Source organism: Hippocampus guttulatus, chromosome 7 (genome assembly GCF_054856545.1).
Source record: "Hippocampus guttulatus isolate MCC_2025c chromosome 7, RoL_Hgut_1.0, whole genome shotgun sequence".
Classification (NCBI taxonomy): domain Eukaryota; kingdom Metazoa; phylum Chordata; class Actinopteri; order Syngnathiformes; family Syngnathidae; genus Hippocampus; species Hippocampus guttulatus.
The window spans coordinates 7,968,509-7,986,526 of NC_141267.1; the positions used below are offsets into that span (position 1 = coordinate 7,968,509).

General features: G+C 43.4%; 1 protein-coding gene across 2 annotated transcripts in view; it reads left to right on the forward strand.

Annotated features, from left to right (window-relative positions):
- The window catches only part of rabgap1l (RAB GTPase activating protein 1-like), a 120,497-nt gene extending 103,465 nt beyond the window's left edge, over nucleotides 1–17,032 (forward strand). For both annotated transcript variants that reach the window (XM_086115163.1, XM_086115164.1), the window contains 7 exons: nucleotides 6,793–6,885; nucleotides 8,760–8,870; nucleotides 10,138–10,242; nucleotides 11,669–11,752; nucleotides 11,922–11,993; nucleotides 12,341–12,541; nucleotides 14,665–17,032. In XM_086115163.1, coding sequence (XP_085971289.1) covers nucleotides 6,793–6,885; nucleotides 8,760–8,870; nucleotides 10,138–10,242; nucleotides 11,669–11,752; nucleotides 11,922–11,993; nucleotides 12,341–12,541; nucleotides 14,665–14,820 — 822 coding nt within the window. In that variant the 3' untranslated portion in view covers nucleotides 14,821–17,032. The remainder of the gene's footprint in view (nucleotides 1–6,792; nucleotides 6,886–8,759; nucleotides 8,871–10,137; nucleotides 10,243–11,668; nucleotides 11,753–11,921; nucleotides 11,994–12,340; nucleotides 12,542–14,664) is intronic.
- The last annotated feature ends 986 nt before the right edge of the window (nucleotides 17,033–18,018 follow it).

Genomic DNA, 18,018 nt, shown 5'->3' on the forward strand with positions numbered 1-18,018 from the left:
ATGCGCACGCATGCAAGCACGTACACACGCTTAGCAAGATAATACCCAGTACGGCACTCGAGCTGCAGCATGTGATCTCAACCTGGGGAACAGCTCCATTTTCAAGTGCTACTATTCAGGTCATAAAATCTCAAGGTGGGCCTGGTACCATCTCCTGCAGCACCACAACTTTAATCACATTACGATTGTCCATAGTAGCCGTCCATATACAGTATGTTGCTTGCGACTACCTGATGGTAAGGACCCTCCTTCAGCATCTGACATCCGATTATTGCACTTAAAACAATTCACTACCAAAGCTTTAACCCGCAATAATCACAAGTGACCTTGGTTGTCTGTTGTTTGCTATTTATTGTTTTTATGTGTTTATATTGATATATTTCTTTATTTTTATGCAGTTCAGTTTGCTGCCCTTATTTTTAGCTGTGTGTGTTTCAATGCACCGCATGTTTGCACTGTAGTTGAGAGAGGGAAGTAACTTCATTTGTGCTGTATGTTGCACATAGACCATATTTGACAACAAAGCTTGACTTGACTTCAAGGAAGAAAATGTTGGCATCGGCATAATTTTTTTTAATGAGGAGTCATACAGCAACCATCGTGCAATTGAAGGGGGGAGTATGGATCTATCTGGAATTCTAACACATTGGAAAATATTCAAACAATCGCTCCATACGCTTCATAGTTATTGGCTACAAAGTTAAGTACACCGACACATTTATGCGATCCCGTACAGTATTTGATAATGCTAGCTTTGAAGAAAGTGCATGCGTGTGTGCGTATGTGCGCATGCGCGCGCGATTGTGTGTGTGTGTGTGTGCGTGTGTGTGTGTGCGTCTGTGTATTTCACTACTGACGTGTTAATATTTTGCTTACAGTTCTCAGTGGGCAGTGCAGTTATACACCATCACATTATATCCATGACATACATTCATATTAAATAAAAACGTTTTGGGGCAATGTCCATTGAAACCGACCATGCAGATTCTCCTAAAAGTAGATTTCTTTTTTCCTCAGTGGGTGCTTTTTCATTTGCTTGGTCATGCTTTGTAGTGTGTTTTGTTGATGGTTGGATTGACTGCATCTGGACTGCATCTTCCCCCCCCCCCCCCCCCCAATTATTTCTGGTTTTAGGATGTCATCTATACAAATTAGTAATGACACTTCCACGTGGCTAGAACAGTCATCCTATGCAGACCTTATTATATTGATGTGTAAAGATGCTGTAGTTTCTTCCACAAAAAGTTTGTGACAATCTTCATTGTCACTTTTCTATTGAATGGCTGTACTAGGCTCCACTTGCTCCTCTTTTTGGGCGGTCTGTTTCCCCCACTTCAAAGTTGCACCGCTTCAGTAGTCATGAGAAACTATGAAAAACACACCACAATGAATCAGTCAGACAGACACCCTAACAACAACAATGAAGGAGAACAAGTCACCCTTTAATTGTTTACACGTGGCTGCAAACAAGAAAGGGCGCAGCAACAAAGCAACAGCGTAAGAAAACATTCTCCTGTGTGTTATTTGTGTCATTTCTATCAATCGATCATCAAATGTTAAACTGAAGAATCAACTCCACATTTGCTCAATTGATGCCTTACGTATCCTACAGGATATGGTATCCATCCATTTAGCAAGCTTGGAACCCCAGCAAACCAGGCAGCATAAATAATACCTGCCAGTATCTGGTTCCACCTGCCAGTGGAAATGTGTCATTTGTGAATCGAGCCACGGCAAGCCGCCTCGGTTCTGCGGTGGAAAAGGGGCGTGTTTGTCAGCCCTTTGAGTGAACTCGTGTTCTGTCTTCATCCTGCCTCTCAACTGGGACCTCCCACTGTGTGCAGCATTTTCACCTGGTGACACATTTTAAGTGAGAAACAGTCAAGAAGTCAAGGGTATGCTTGATGAACTCATTCGAGTCTCCTGGATTGCAAGCCGTTTTTGTGCTTTTTGACTGATCTTTCAAGACGCGCAGATTATCGTGTTCTGCGACAGTTTATTCTAAGGCCTGAACCCACCAAAAGAAAGAGTAGACGCTCTTCTTTAAGGGAAACAAGAAGTTTGTTACCATATTTTTCTGTTGTTTAAGATGATAGCTGGTAGGTTTAAGAGCAGCAGATGCTTACCCTGTCAAGGGCCAGTTTGAAACGTGATTCACTCAAAAGGGTTCTCCACAGCATCAATCTGGGACTGCTCCGTAGTGACATTGTGTTGCGGCAACTTCACTTTTGTTTTGAGCAATCCTGGCAACGGATGTCGCTTCCTTGTTTTGTCTCGATGATTGACGCAGATGGCATCATGGCGTTGAGTGATAGTTGTCATTTTTGCAACTGCCATAAATATGCGGATGAAGGGGGCCGTAAGTATTACGATGTTGATTTTTTAATCAAGCCAATTACGCATTTGCCGCCCCCCGCCCCCAAGCACATTGTTGCCTTGCGGGTGCGTCTCGGTCTTACAATAACATGTCTTGTGCACAGGTGAAAGTGCTATGTTTGAGTTTTGGCATCGTTTCTCATTTTTTATGAGCAGCTTGGGAAATGTGTCTGTAATTGCTGGGTGGTCTGTTAAAATGTTGAAGGTATTTATTACTGTACTGAAAATGGGGGGGGGGGGGGGCGGCTGTCCTAGAAAGCCCTGGGATGGCCTTGTCAAATGCTTGTGTAATAGCTGCTTCAATCATAATGCAATTTTGTGAAACTTGAGGTATGAAGTCTACCATAAACCAGAATCCCAAGAAAGGGATGCATTGCATTAATACCTTTGCTCTGTGGTCCGATTTGCCAAATGAACTTATATTTTTAATTTCCTGACTGAAGCTTATTTTTAGGAACTCAAGAGGCCCAATATGTGATTTACTTTCCTACATGTGTTAGTGTCATCAACAGACAGGGTAACAGTGTTAATCTGTCCTCATTGTGTTCCTATGGTCAATATTTCTAGCCAACCTGCACATACAATGCTGCCTTTTAGTCTCATAGGGTTCACAAAGTGGGCCCATATTCTCTTATCTGTAAGAAAAATGTTTGTCCTGTACATAATGTCATGTTCATATGTGGCCCGGTGGTCGACCGGTTACCACAATGGCCTCACAGTGCAGAGGTGCATGGTTTTATTCCTGATCCGGCCTTCCTGTATGGAGTTTGCATGTTCTGCGTGGGTTTTCTCCGGGTATTCCTGTTCCCGCCCACATTCCAAAAACATGCGTGGCAGGTTAATGAAACACTCTAAATTGTCCCTTGGTGTGAGTGTGAGCGTGGATGGTTGTTCATCTGTGTGTGCCCTGTGATTGGCTGGGAACCGGTTCAGCCTGTCCCTCGCCTACTGCCCGAGGACAGCTGGAATAGGCTCCAAACGTGCCCGCCGCCCTCGTGAGGATAAACGGATTAGAAAGTGGACGGATGAATGGATATTCATGTCTTCATATCGTATTGGCCCGAATATAAGATGGCCCTGATTATCAGAAGACCCCCTCTTTTTAAAGACTCAAGTTTCAAAAGACTTTTTGAACACCAAATTAATTTGTATACAGAAAATAATTACAGTACATCTGAAACATATGATTATAACAATATATTTGAGAGAAAAAGAATCTTGAAGTTTACACAATAACTTCTCCTCAGCTGCCGGTTAACCTGGCCGATCTTTGACCCACTTTTCTCCAGATTGTCGCTACGTTTCTCCATTTTCTGTTACCGCTTGCTATTTTATTTTCTTCTCTTTTCTTTCTTACTGCTATTTTTTTTTCTTCGTGCTACTGCTATTTTTGCTTTGACAGGGGTTCACTTTGGCCTGGGGAGTCAAGTTCAGAATTCGCTTCAATGATATCTGGCGCCATATAGCGTCGTGATTGGGTACAATGTCTAGACCCCGAATATAAGACGACCTTCACTTTTTCAGTCTTATTTCAATGCAAAATATACCGTCTTATATTCGGGCCAATACGGTAGTTACTTTTAAAGGATAACGGGCCAATCCACAGTTCAGGACATGGGAAACAGTTGGTCTTAGAATTTGGTCTTACTTTGTTGTCTGTTTGTCGTCAGAAATTGTGGTCTCTGGGCGCAACGTGCAGACTTAGCACAGCAACATCCAAGCTGGTTCAAAGCGAGACTGTTTTTGGAGGTTCGACTCGGTGTCTTCTTGCTATGTTGCTGGGCTTTATAACACAAACAAGACACAACTCTGCATCACAGAGGAAGAACACATGACCACAATCCCCAAATGTAACAGTTGGCACTATGGCGATGTTGTTTCCACGCAGGGGAGATCAAATTACCGCCCGCTTGGAACAGACACGCACAGAAACAGCTCAATATCGTGAGTCTTGAGTGTCATCGCATCTTTTTCTTTCAGCTGATTTACTTAAAACAGCTCAATTAATGAATCATTTGCATTTTCTTCAGACAACTTGGAAGTCAATCATTTGTTTTCATTATTTCAGGGATGATCATAATTTGGAATCCATTTGAAGGCAAAATTCTGCTTTTTAGGTCACCATACTCTGTATCTTAACTGAACACTGGGGGAAGTTCTTAGTCGAGTTTGGTACTGACAAAGGAAGGTAGTGGCTTGTGTTTTCAGCACAAAAATGGTCAAAAAGTTTCAAATACTAATGGCTAGAAAAAAACGCACTGTCATATATGAAACAATCTTGTCTGGAACTTAACTATTATATGCATGCTTTATTCTCACATTATCCTGAATGGTTTCCGTTGATTTTGCAACAGTGAAAACTAGACGCTGCGCAACACGAACCACAATACCACAACGTTGTCAGAAGCAACAGCCACTGTTCGGGGTGACAGTTAGTTTGTTTCAGAATATTATTTGTTTTTATTGGCATCAAGGAGTGACACGTTATGGTTTCTTATTACTGGTTGCAGACTGAAGATTCTGTTCCAATACTATTTATTGCTGTTAAATTCACATTATCAACTCTTAATCGTGTTAATTAAGAAACCCGATTCCAATGAAGTTGGGATCTTATGTAAAACGTTAATAAAAGCAGAATACAATGATTAGCAAGTGCTTTCTTTTTTACCTATATTCACTTGGATGCACTCCGAAGATCTTGAATAATCAAAGTGATGGATTATTGGGGATTTTTCCAAATATTCTCACTGGAAACATCTTCTAAAAAAGCTACTATGCAACAAAAGACGAGCAAAGTTGAGGAATGCTCATCAAACGCCTGTTTGGAACATTCCACAGTTGAACAGGTTAATTGGAACCAGGTGAGTGTCATGATTTGGGAGAAAAGAGAGCACCCCTGAAAGGCTCCGTTGATCACAAGCAAGGATGGGGCAAGGTTGACCACTTTGTAAATATCTGCATGAGCAAATAGCCTGACAATATAAGAACAAAATTTTTCAATTTACAATTGCAAAGACTTTAGGGATTTCAACATCTGTGATGCTGAATATCTTTTTTTTTTTTTATTCTGAGAATCTGAAGAAATTCCCGCACGTAAATGGCTAAGCCGAAAACCAACATTGAATGCCCGTGACCTTTGAGCCCACCAGGTGGCACTGCATTAAAAACTGGCATCCTTATGTAAAGATTATTGCCACTTGGGTTCAGAATGCTTCATAAAAGCAAAGTGAAAGTCACAAATCAAGAACACCCAAAAATGCCACCGGCTTCTCTTTACCCGATCTTATCTGAGTCGGGCTGGACCAAAGCAAAAAAGAGTGCTGTGGTCTGACGAGCCCACATTTCAAATTGTTTTGGAAATCAAGGATGTTGTGTCCCCAGGGCCAAACACCAGAAGAAACAACTGGATTGTTTTCAGCGCAAAGTTAAAAAAATAAATAAATAAACTTCATCTGTGTGTTAATGCCCGTGGCACAGGTAACTTGCACACCCGTGAAAACACGCTGAAAGGTATATTAAGCCAAAATAAGCTGCCTTTTACAGTGATGTCTCTGTTTATTCCAGCAAGACAATGCCAAGCCACATTCTGCAAGTGTTACAACAGATTGGCTTTGTCGTACAAGAGTGCGGTTACGAGAATGGCCTTAGAATGGCCTGCCAGCAATTCAGACCTGTCTGCCATTGAAAATGTGTGCCGCATTATGAAGCACAAAATCTGACAAAGGAGACCCCGGACTGCAGAGCAACTGACATTGTACACCAAGCGAGAATGGGAAAGAATTCCACGACAAAGCTTCAACATTTCGTGTCCTCGGGTTGCTTGACCTTGCCGTTTAACGCTTATTGACTGCTGTTAAAAGGCATGGTCATTCAACGCAGTGCTAAACCTAGCTCCTGTCCCAGGTTTTTCCGAACGTGTTCCAGGCAACAAATTCAAAATGAGTAAACATTTGCAAAAAATTATAATAATAATAATAATAATAATAATAATAACATTGATCAGTTTGAACACCAATATACTGTCTTCGTAGTATCTGCGGTTGTATTGTATTGTAGAGGTTGAAAAGGGATTTGCAAATATTTGTATTCTGCTTTTATTTCTTCACATTTTACACAACACTGAGAGGTTTGCACCTTTTCTTAGACGCTTTTTTTTACCCATTCTGCAAATAACTTTGTTTAGGATCTAGTTCCTGTGATGTAAGTAACAGAAGCTATCATTGTGAATATTATGACGATGCGTTGACCTATCGTTCTTCAAAGATCAAATATTGACTGACTGATTGGTGTACACAATATGAATGAACTTGTAGTGTTTGACCATTCGCTTCCAAATTAAATAACCCCTGCTTTGTCTCACAAAGCGCTGACTCTTGAGTGTGCACAGTGTATTAATTGTGCGTTTTGTGTTTTTAGGTTCCAACCAAGAAGCTTAAGAAATTTGAGAAAGAATATCAGACGCTGAGAGAGAGCCAGCTCCAACAAGAGGACCCCATTGACCGATACCAGGTACAAACACGCGCGCACACACACACACTTTTCGGCTCAGTGTATCTTATATTTCAACATACATTCAAAATCAGCTGAAGGTGCTGATCGGCTTTTTAAATGTATCGTCATCTTGCTTTTTCACACTGAAACGTTTGATCTTAAAGCACATTAAGTTTTATGCTCGCCATGTGAAATGTGCTGTACAAATCAAATTTGATGATGTATAGCGGATACGTTGAATACGTTGCTGTCTCTCGTATTGAAACACTGTTTGGACATTGTTCTCACAAGCTTCTCTACCGTTACTTTTCAAGTGTTAAAGTTATATTTAGCATCCTTGCTGAGATTAGAATTCTGTGGATGCGCCTTCCTCATGTCCTGCTTTCTATTTTGCATTATTCAGGCTCGAAATGTGACTTCTATCACCGTTAAACATCTCTCATATCTATTCTTGGTTCTGTCAGAGATTCGCTGCCCTTAAAAAGGTTTTTGAAGATTCAGACACTGAAAATGCTGTGGCACGTGGTCTCACTTGTTCAGCTTTACGGGACAGTTTTATTGTTTGGTTTCTTCCAAATCAGTCATTTTAAGCGCCAATTCAATTCATTGCGACATTTGGTGAAAGTAACTTAGTTATGTTCTCATGCCGCTATTTTCTGTTCAAGTAGAATGTGCTTACTGAGATAAAATCTAATCAAAAGTCATAATATAATGACGCCAAAAACCTTCGCTTTCTTTTGTACTCGGTATTATGAATCCATAGAGTATTGTTGAATACATGAGCGGCGCACATAACCGAGTTGCAGTCGAAACTATAAGTTGCTGCTTTTGAAAAGAAGGAAGGAAACGTTTACTTTTGATAAGAAGCTGAGCTACAGTCGTTTCCTCTTCCATCAATCGAGAGGCTGTATAGGGCCAAGAAGTAAGTTCCTTTTGGTGACGACCGCAGGTTTTGAGGGGGCATACCTTGCTACCATTGTTCTGTGGTTTAGTAACTGTCATCTTGTTGTTGCGTCGTGTCATTTTATTTCGCTTATCTTGCTTCATAAGAGTGACAAAAGTTGGAGTAGAGAGGGAGAGGCTGGAAGTTGCTGGCGAGAGAAGGGAAACGCCTATCATGTGGATCATGTGTTGAAGTTTAGTTTGTGGTGCTGCCACCTTGATAGCAAGACTCTGGATTGCAGAGCGTGGTAAGATCTTTCTGCTCCCTCTAAGGATTTATTGTGAAAAGATAACACAAACTATCATATAACTTGGGGACATCAATGTGATTTGAGGCTATTGTGTCGATTTCCCCAAGGTCAGAGGAAGTGTAAACATCGCAAGGGATTTGAAGAGATAAAAACGTCATTCATGGGCATTTTCAGCAGTAGAATCTACCAACAGGACCTCACTGTAATTATTCTAATTAAACTTGTTACTGGCAGGAAGTACCAAATTGGATAACAAGAATGACATTCAAACTACCTCTCTTTCTTCCACAAAGCGATGGTCTCATTAGATAAAAGTATGCAAGGAATGTACCTCATCCAAGCTCAGTATTCATATATACGTGCACTTTGTATGTTCAGATCTAAGTTCTAAACTCAAGGCAAACGAGATTGCTGTTGTATAAAGTTTTCCGTATCACGTGGCTGTGTCATTATTAAATCAACGGCGTCATGTGAAAGACTTTTTAAGGCAGTCATGAGATTCCAGTGATGGGCTCCTACAATAGTCACGCTATTTTTCATATGAATTTTACTTTAGGAGGATGTTTTTTAAAAAAAATGGCAATGAGCGAAAGGCATGTAAAAGAAGGAAATTGAGGAATATGACATGTTTTTGTCAATATTACAAGAGGCCCCTTCTCATCTGTTTATGGGTCATTGAGTATATGTTTGTGTTTACAGAGGGAGAACCGCCGTCTTCAAGAGGCCAGTATGCGGCTCGAACAGGAGAATGACGACTTGGCCCACGAACTGGTCACCAGTAAGATTGCCCTCAGGAATGACCTTGACCAGGTAATTAGAATTCGAAGATGTCATCTTTCACAAGAAGCGTTCCAAGTTGATCATATAGACATCCATTTACTTGCGCTTATCCTGGGTTGAGTAACGGGGGCAGCAGCTTTAGCAGGAAAGTCCAGACCTTCCTCTCCCCAGCCACTTCCTCCAACTCTTTTGGGGAGGGTCCCGAAACGTTCCCAAGCGAGCTGGGAGAGTTTGTCCCTCCAGCATGTCCTAAGTCGTCTCCGCTGGCTCCTCCCTGTGGGATGCGCCCGCAACACCTCACAAAGGAGGCGTCCAGGACGCTTCCTATCAGATGCCTGAGCCACCTCATCCAATTCCTCTCAGCGTGGAGATGCAGCGGCTCTACTCTGAGCCCCTCCCGGATGACCGAGCTTCTCACCCAATCTCTAAGGGAGAGCCCGGCCAGGCACTAAGCGGATGAAATTCATTTCGGATGCTTGTATCCGGAATCTTGTTCTTTTGCGAACATAGGTGAGGAAAGAAATGTAAATCTACTAAGCTCCATCTTCACAACAATGGATATGCATCACTGCAGACACTGTACCGATCCACCCGTTGATCCGCCGTTGCATTCTTTCGTCACTCGTGAACAGAGTAGCTGGCACCAAAGTGGAGCGAGTACTTCCAACCTCTGAGCCGGTCAGACTCTTGTTTCGCGCCACGCAGCAGGTGCTACAATAAGGTTGAAATGACAGTAACACAGTTAGCTGAAGTATTTTCATGAGAGGCATGATTAGGTTGTCACTGCCGATGAGTTGAGCGCTCTGCAGCAGATCAAAAGTGTGACCTTCATTAAGTTATCTCATGCTGTGTGTTCAAATGCCTTTGTGTCTCGGCCGTGGTTCCTGCCTCAGACGAAATATCGACTTTGCAAATATTTCAAGGTTCCCTCTTGTTATCCTTTGTTGCAAAATGTAACCCATCATTCGAGCATAAGCGCCATGTGTCTTGGTAGCCACGCTAGTAAATAGCGTCACCCCGCATGTTACTTACAATATGCGCGGTGACGTCATTCATTCCGACTAGAATCGATAAGGGAATCATTTGCAAAATCGCCAAACTCCAAGGAATTAGATCTCTGGGAACCGGTTCTCAAGGAGAACAGGTTTTCTGTTCCCATCCATAACCGACTCACAACATCTGAGTACTATTTAACATCCCTCAATTTTGGCTACGACAAGGTGGCTGTGTAATGTGGCGGAATAAGATGCACGTCTGTCGCGTAGTACACCTTGGCTGTACGTTTGTGTGCATTCAGGCAGAAGACAAGGCCGATGTTCTGAACAAAGAGTTGCTCAGCACAAAGCAGCGTCTGGTGGAGACGGAGGAGGAGAAGAGACGACAGGAGGAGGAGACTGCTCAGGTAACGGGGCCCCCTCTCACTATGCCTTTCCGCAGAACTAGCACATCAGAGGAAGTGCAGTATCGCCAGCATTCATCCGCTTTCAGACGGAGCTCCCCAAAGATGGGCGTTGCCATGTCCGCCGTGCACGTTCACACATCTGTTGAGATTTTGCACATTTAGATAACTGTCGGATACTGGATGAGTGGCAAGTTAGTGTCAGCCTCTGAGACAGTGACAATTGCTTTGAACACCAAGTGTCATGGGTAGTGCTAACGCTCATAATTTGGTCGCGGTTTTCTGTTTCCTCTGACATTCTGTCTGTGTGGCCCATCTGTTATGATTTTTACAGCCATGGAAAATAGGGTGAGACCGCCATGTTTTCTTCGATTTCATTTTAATGTCTGGTGCCACACTAATAGTGTATCTCGTGACGAACCTACCCAGGGGTAAACATGGAATGCCGTCTCTATTCAAATAAGGACTTTGATTTGTTATCCAGAAAACCTTCCGAAAATGTCTCAATGAGCTCTGGAATTCAACTCTGAGGAATTATTTTTGTTGTCATTAATATAGTAGTCCAAGCAAATGTACCTTTAGTTGGGCTAGACATTGAAAATGAAGAGGAAACTGAAGAAACAAGGATGGTCTCCTATTTTTTTGCATGGCTGTACACTGCGTCGCAAAGAAGCAAAGTCGCCGGTGAGTTTGTGAGAGATCATCATGTGAAATTACAGTATCCAGTTTTACTTATTGGTGAGAAATTATTTATTTTCTCCAAATAATGTGGAGGTATAGCTGGTTCTCTGTGCCAACAACATATCGTGACAGGCGTGACAATAGAATGCTCTTCCAATACCACTGCTTGTCCTCATCATCATCGTCTCTATACACACACTTTTTAGGACATTTTTGTGAAGCTTGTATCTGCCTTCCTGTGGTGTACAATCTTTCGACTGAAAGTCACTTGAATGTTCTTGTGTTTGGATTCTTATGAAAAGGATTAGTCAACTCAAGATTCACTTCCGCTGACTTTCTTTCTAAGCCACAAACAAGAATGACGGTAAAGGTCATTTTGAAGTTAATTCACTGCATCGCGCAGTGAGGTGTTTCTTTGTTTTTCTTATTGAGATTAATTACGTGAGCAAAGGTCAAAGATAAAAACTGAACTGTGTCATCGGTATGAAGAACTTTGAATGCAGTTTATTCGAGGCCAATTAGATTATGCTGTTGTGCTTGATACATTGGCTCGTAAATCTTCCATCGTTTATGTCGACAAAGACAATGATGAAATTCTACTCTTGGCGGGACCGTTATTGAGACGTAAAGATCGATTGTTATTCACAGTATTTTCTTCTCCCATCTGTCATTTCAACAGAGCATTATTTTCTGCAGTTATATTTCTGTGTATGATTTTTATCTCCTTGTCTATTGTTGACACCATCAGCTTAAGGAAGTTTTCCGGAGGGAGCTGGAAAAAGCCGAGGTGGAGATCAAGAAAACCACAGCCATCATAGCGGAGTACAAACAGGTCCGAAATGGTTTTGTTCTCCAGCTAAAACCTTGGATCGCTTAAGTCACTTTCTGGACACGTTTGACTCAGACAGTCGTAGCATCGTCACCGTATCGTATTTCAAGGAAACCGTATTTCAACGCATCAAGTCTCATCTGTTATCTAAACATGTTGGTCTGTGTGTCAGATCTGTTCCCAGCTTAGCACCAGGCTGGAAAAGCAGCAGGCAGCAACAAAAGAGGAGCTGGACATTGTCAGGGTGAGATTCTTTTCATTCACAAGGCACCAAATGCAAGTTAGTTGTTGTTTTCCTGACAGAGCCGCAATTTAAATACACACGTAGAGATATACTTTTCGTCAAGTTTCCTTTTCGTCATTGTTTATGGTGTCAGCATGTAACGCAACACAAACATCCTTACCTACATCGACTCCTTTTATAAAAGTCCTGATTAAATATGGGAAAACTGTCGGCAGGGCAAATCAAGTCAATGTGAAAAATGATCATTTCTTGAGGGATTTCACATTCCAGATACTTTCCCGCAAGAACCTATCATCCGGCATTATTTAGTTCCCCTCTCACCTGTGTGTGTGCGCGTTTCTGTACAGAGTAAAGTCAGCGGTTGCGAGCACTGTCGAGATCTTTTCAGCACCCTTGGGTGCCTGCAAGTGTCGTCTCCGGGCGGTGACAACGCAAGCTCCGAACCGTTGGACGAGGAGAAGGACGGACTGAAGGAGCAGCTCAGGCAGATGGAACTGGAACTGGCACAGACCAAACTGCAGCTGGTGGAGGCCAAGTGTCGCATTCAGGTGAGCAGCATCAACACGACGGGGCAACGATAAACATAATCTTCTTATGTGTCCCAGCATTCACATACACTGCAATATTCCGAGATGATGGAATACACAATTATTATCCAGTTACCGTATTTTCACGACCATAAGACGCACATAAAAGTCTTACATTTTCTCCAAAATGCGAGTCATCCTGCGTATGCATCGAGTTCCAAAATCGGTAAATGCTGTGACTTCGATGAGGAGACCGCTTGACTGACTGATGTTGTGCCGACATGTTGCTTGTATAGCGAAAAGGCGGACGTAACTGAGGACAGTACGCCGGGTGCCATTACGTGCAATTGTGCAAAACAACATCCCGAAAAGAGAGACACACTTACGAAGCAGAAACTGCAAGCTATCAGTTTCACGGAGGACCATGGGGAATCGAGCGGCTGCAAGAGAATTGAAGATAAACTAATCCATGGTGCTCGGTGCTTTTCTTGAATGAAACGGCGCCATTTATCCACCTGGGCAAGGGCGGCTGTGACGTAGCAACATCCGGCGATTACAAGCAAAAGCTGGCCACCCTCTGCTCCTACTGCAGTAAAAAGTGTCAAGTTCTTCGTTAGATTCAATAAAGACACTTTCTTGGCGTTTTTAAATCCTTATTCTGCCGCTCTGCCGACCTCACTTGGCTTCCGTTACCGACTGACAAGACTGTAAACTATCTAAGTGAAATTGAAAAGACACAGAGGCTAAAGATGAGGTTCATCATAGCGTCAATGGCGGCCGTCGGGGAGCCCTGAAACAAATACTGCACTGCTACTGGGAGGGGGGGAAAGTGCTTTGCCGCCATCATGTGGCAGCTATGGGCAATTACAACCCCTTTTCTGCAGTTGTCATGTAGCGGTGGATTTTCTTCTCTATTGCCAGCCTGGCCTAATCTCCATCACCTGTAAATAGCAGGTTTTCAGTGTACTGTACTCCAGGCTCAAAATACGTGGGTTGGCATCGCAATTTGCAAGTCAACATTTGCATTTTGCGCCTCACGTTGACAAGCAAACCTGCAAGCGAACGGAAACGTGACACAGTGCGCTGACGTCCGGTAGAAAGGCGGAAGCGAAGCTATTCACTCGATGCCGTGGGCGGATGGCCAAAGTGTGGGAGCATCCCAAACTAACATGCAAATTGAACAGCGTGTCTTGTAATCGTTGCAACACGGACATTGCGCTACGCTGAAGTCACCCAGTGTGAAGCCCTGTCGCCCCCTGATCAACGATTTAAATTATTGAGAACCAATGACTGTGTTAACCTGTCGTCAATATGTCTTTCAAAACCTGAATATTGGCAGTATTCGGGTTTTCAAAGGCCATGTACGCATGTGCAAAAACCCAATTATGCTCCTGTGCGGGTTGTTCAAAACCCAAAGTTACCTTACCCTGAGTTACCTTTTTTTCTCATCCGAATACTCGGTCATATAAACTGCTGCGGTATCACGTTTCTTTCTGTCTCTACGGCGAAAATGTCACAGTGCATACAAACACTGACAAATGTATTTGTGTCTCTAAGTCCGCGTGTCCGGTGCGCAGCTTGCGGGACATACACAAGCAGAGGTAAACAGCCTTGGCGAAACTAAACCAACTGGGCACAATGTAAACTTGGTGCAGCACAGCAGCACACCTTTGGAGTGAGCAGGAAGCTGACTGCTTTATTCCTGGGCTGAGTGATATGAATATGTGTTTTCTTGAAGGTAGAAAGTCAAAAGCAGGACTGGTGTGTGTCTCTGCATCACGATGTCTGAGCTTCGCCACTTAAATTGGGTTATTCCAATGAGTGAAGAACTGTGCGGGTTATTCCAAAAACGTCATTTTGACCCTGGAGAACCCAAGAACCCTTTTCTTCTTGGGAAAATGTTAAATTATACTTTCAATGACTGCTATATGTTCACTGAACACCAAAATATGTTTTTTCAAATATTTAATGCTTTAATCCTCATTTAGGATTAGGGCCAAATTTGACCCTTTGGGATTTAAGGGGAGCATATGAGTAGCAGAATTTATAGGGGACACGTGAGACCCCGTGGGTTCTCCAGGGTTCACCCGAATATTGACCGCCTGTCAACGTAGTGAAAAGTACGCGCTCTTGTGGTCACGCAGGAGCTGGAACACCAGCGAGGAGTCCTGATGAATGAGATCCAGGCAGCCAAGAATTCTTGGTTCAGCAAAACCTTGAGCTCCCTCAAGAGCTCGGCCTCATCTCCGTCCACCTCCTCGTCCCAGAGCCCGTGTTCTCCGAAGGAAGGCCCCGCCTAGAGTCGCTCCCCTCATCGCCTCAGTAAAGGATCACACAGCGGAGAAATGCGGTGTTCCTTTTCCAGGCTGTCTGGACTGTGCCAAGATACAAGAGGGGAAGGTGATACAAAGCGGAAGACTGAGTCAAATCCATCCCGTCTTGGCCTCCTTTGCAGGTGATGGACTTTCCGTTCCGTTCGCTCCGTTATAGCCCTCGAACCTCGCTCGAATGCTGGATGGCTTGTTAGTGAGGTGATTCTGCTTTTACACAATTCGGGTGGTTTCGTTTGATTCTACTGTGTTTTCGGGAGCCCTATGCTAGGCTCAAAAGTAAGAATATTGTCGTCGATGGTGACACAAGAACAGCCTACTGTGATCTGAAAGACAGCCAACGCTTCTCCGTTAAGGAAATAACTGCAAAGAGCTGCAACCCGGAACAACACAACATTTGTGTTTCTTCTTTCTAGAATTCTAACTTAATGTCCTAACAAATGTATTTTTTTTAAATAACCGTGTTCATTTCTTAAAGGGGTTGAGAAAGATTTTTGGGTTTTTTTCTAAAGTCTGAAATGTTGTTGTGATCTCTGTGAGCACAGTATGTGATCGTTCTGGTCGAGTCCAAACGCCGACGCGCCAAAACGACGTGTGCAGACTCTCTTCAGTCTGTTTCACTTCTGCCTGCCCCCACTCGGGGGTTTTATTGAACTCCGCCTGTCTCATCCCAATCGACATTTCATTCACTATCCACACATCCAGTTGATGCCTGCAAGCATTTCATTTGCGTTTCGAATGAAAACAAAGTCCTCAAAAGAAGCCATCGCTATGTGAAGCAGGTCCTTTGCTCTAAATACAAACTAAGGCGGCATGTTCTTCCTTCCCCATTCAACATATCTTCCACTCCCTTTGATCCTGAAATTCTGTTTTTAAAGCTCTAACGGTCACAGATTGCTGCCTATCTCTGCTTCACGTTGGCTGAAGTTTCACCGGTTATTGAGTTTTGAACAGGTCGCCAATGGTCCATCTTAATTGCCAAAATTCAAAAATACGTTTGCACAACTGCACCAACACCTCGTTTGCTTTTCAGATTATGAATAAGAAAAATACCTCCTACTGTTGTGGAGACGGAGCACCCGCAGTGCATAAATGGGAGCTGCTTTGCTCAGTGCGCACATTTATAAAGCCAACTACAAAAAAAAAACAAAAAAAAAACTGATTTTATGTGCAGGAAAGTTTTATAGTGAAAGTGTTTTGTTTTGTTTTTTGGAGTAATTTTTATGTAAAAAGAGTGACTGGACAAAAGATAGCACAGGGGCGTGGTGGTCAGCATGTCTGCCTCTCTGGTTCGGGGTTCAAATCTGGACTTTCTGCCTTCCCATGTGGGCTTGTGTGGGTTTTCTCGGCTATTCCGACTTCCACCCACATTCCAAAAACAAGCATGTTAGGTTCATGAAATAACTGATTGTCCATAGGTGGGAATGTGAGTGTGAAGAGTTGTTTTGTTTTTCTTCGAATGTGCCATGTGATCGGCTGACCAACCCAGACTACACAAAGTCAGCCGGGATAGGCTGCGACTCGAATGAGGGCACGTACTATAAAAATGGATGGGGAAAGAGAATTGGAAAAGATCCTTAGCGCATCAATCAACAATTGTAATTTAAAAGAAAAGCTTTAGTTTTAGCGGTTCACTGGCCGAGTACTCCATTTTTTTATGCCAACGGGTTCATTTTATCCATACTGGCATTGCTGTCTGCCTTTGGAATGTGCGTGTATGTGCCCGCATGTCGGAATCCTTTCAACTGGCTGTCTTTAGTCGCTGGCTGAAGCGGTTGGTCGTGCCATAGCAGCCTCCCTGGTCCTGTAGGGTCCTGTTGGATTTACCCTCAGTGCCAATCACTTCGCTGGTGGCCATCAATTCGCCTAACTGGACCAAATGCACCAAAGGGAGACGCTGACATTTCCATTCACATTCCTTGTGCTTTTGAAACGGTTGCAGAGTTGTGACCATCCCAACAACAAGCGGTGGTGTCATGTCAACATTTATACACACTAACATTATGAGAAAATGACGGTTGGTTTCAGAGTTTTATGAAGCACAGAACAATTATTTTAGCTGAGGTTACAGTCAGGACGGCTGCCAGTTTATGATTCACCCTCGACTGTTCACTTTGAGAGACTATTAATGTTTGCTGTTAAGTCAATGTCTGATCTGTATTAATAAATGTCAGTGCTTTGAGCCATTTGTGCCCTTTGAGCTTTTCCTGAATTTTCATTTCATGTTTATGTCAGGGCGGCCCGGCGGCCCAGTGGTTAGCGCGTCGACCTCACAGTGCAGAGGAGCGTGGGTTCGATCCCGACTCCGGCCTTCCTGGGTGGAGTTTGCATGTTCTCCCCAGGCCTGCGTGGGTTTTCTGTGTGGGTTTACTCCGGGTACTCCGGTTTCCTCCCACATTTCAAAAACATGCATGGCAGACTAATTGAACATTCAAAATTGTCACTAGGTGTGAGTGTGAGCGCGGATGGTTGTTCGTCTCTGTGTGCCCTGCGATTGGCTGGCAACCGCCTACTGCCCAAAGACCGCTGGGATCGGCTCCAGCACCCCCACCCCCGCGACCCTTGTGAGGATAAAGCGGATCAGAAAATCGATGGATGGGTGGATGGATGGATGTTTATGTCAGTGTCTCAGCTGTGGATTACCAACTCGTTCACCTTGAAGACTAAAGAGCCTTTAGCAAATCGATTGTCATCAAAGGTCTGTCCACCTGATGATGACATTTGTGTATTTGCAGAAAGCATCTCTGGAGTTTGTTGTCATGGGGATGTCAGTAATGTAACGGGACAAGGTGAAATATATGTGCAATAGTATGTGTTGGAACAATACTTTTGGTTTCACATTGTGCTGATACCATATGACACGCGAAAATACACGACTGGATCCACAGCCAACTTTTGTTGGTTCACATGAAAATTCAACCTTGGGGTGCGGGGGTGTGAGAGTTGGGTCAAATCAATCCCTAATGAAGTTCCAGGTAACAAATGCATGTTCCACCACTGGGTGAGTATTTGCAGCTCAACAATAAAAAGATAAACAGTCTAAAAATGTCATTTAACTCCGGTTACTTCAAATGTTTGACGTCAAGTATCTTCAAATTGCTTTAGTGACCGAACTCCCAGCACGGTGGTGGTGGTGTGGTTACCACCACAGTTTGGTGGTCACCTCGT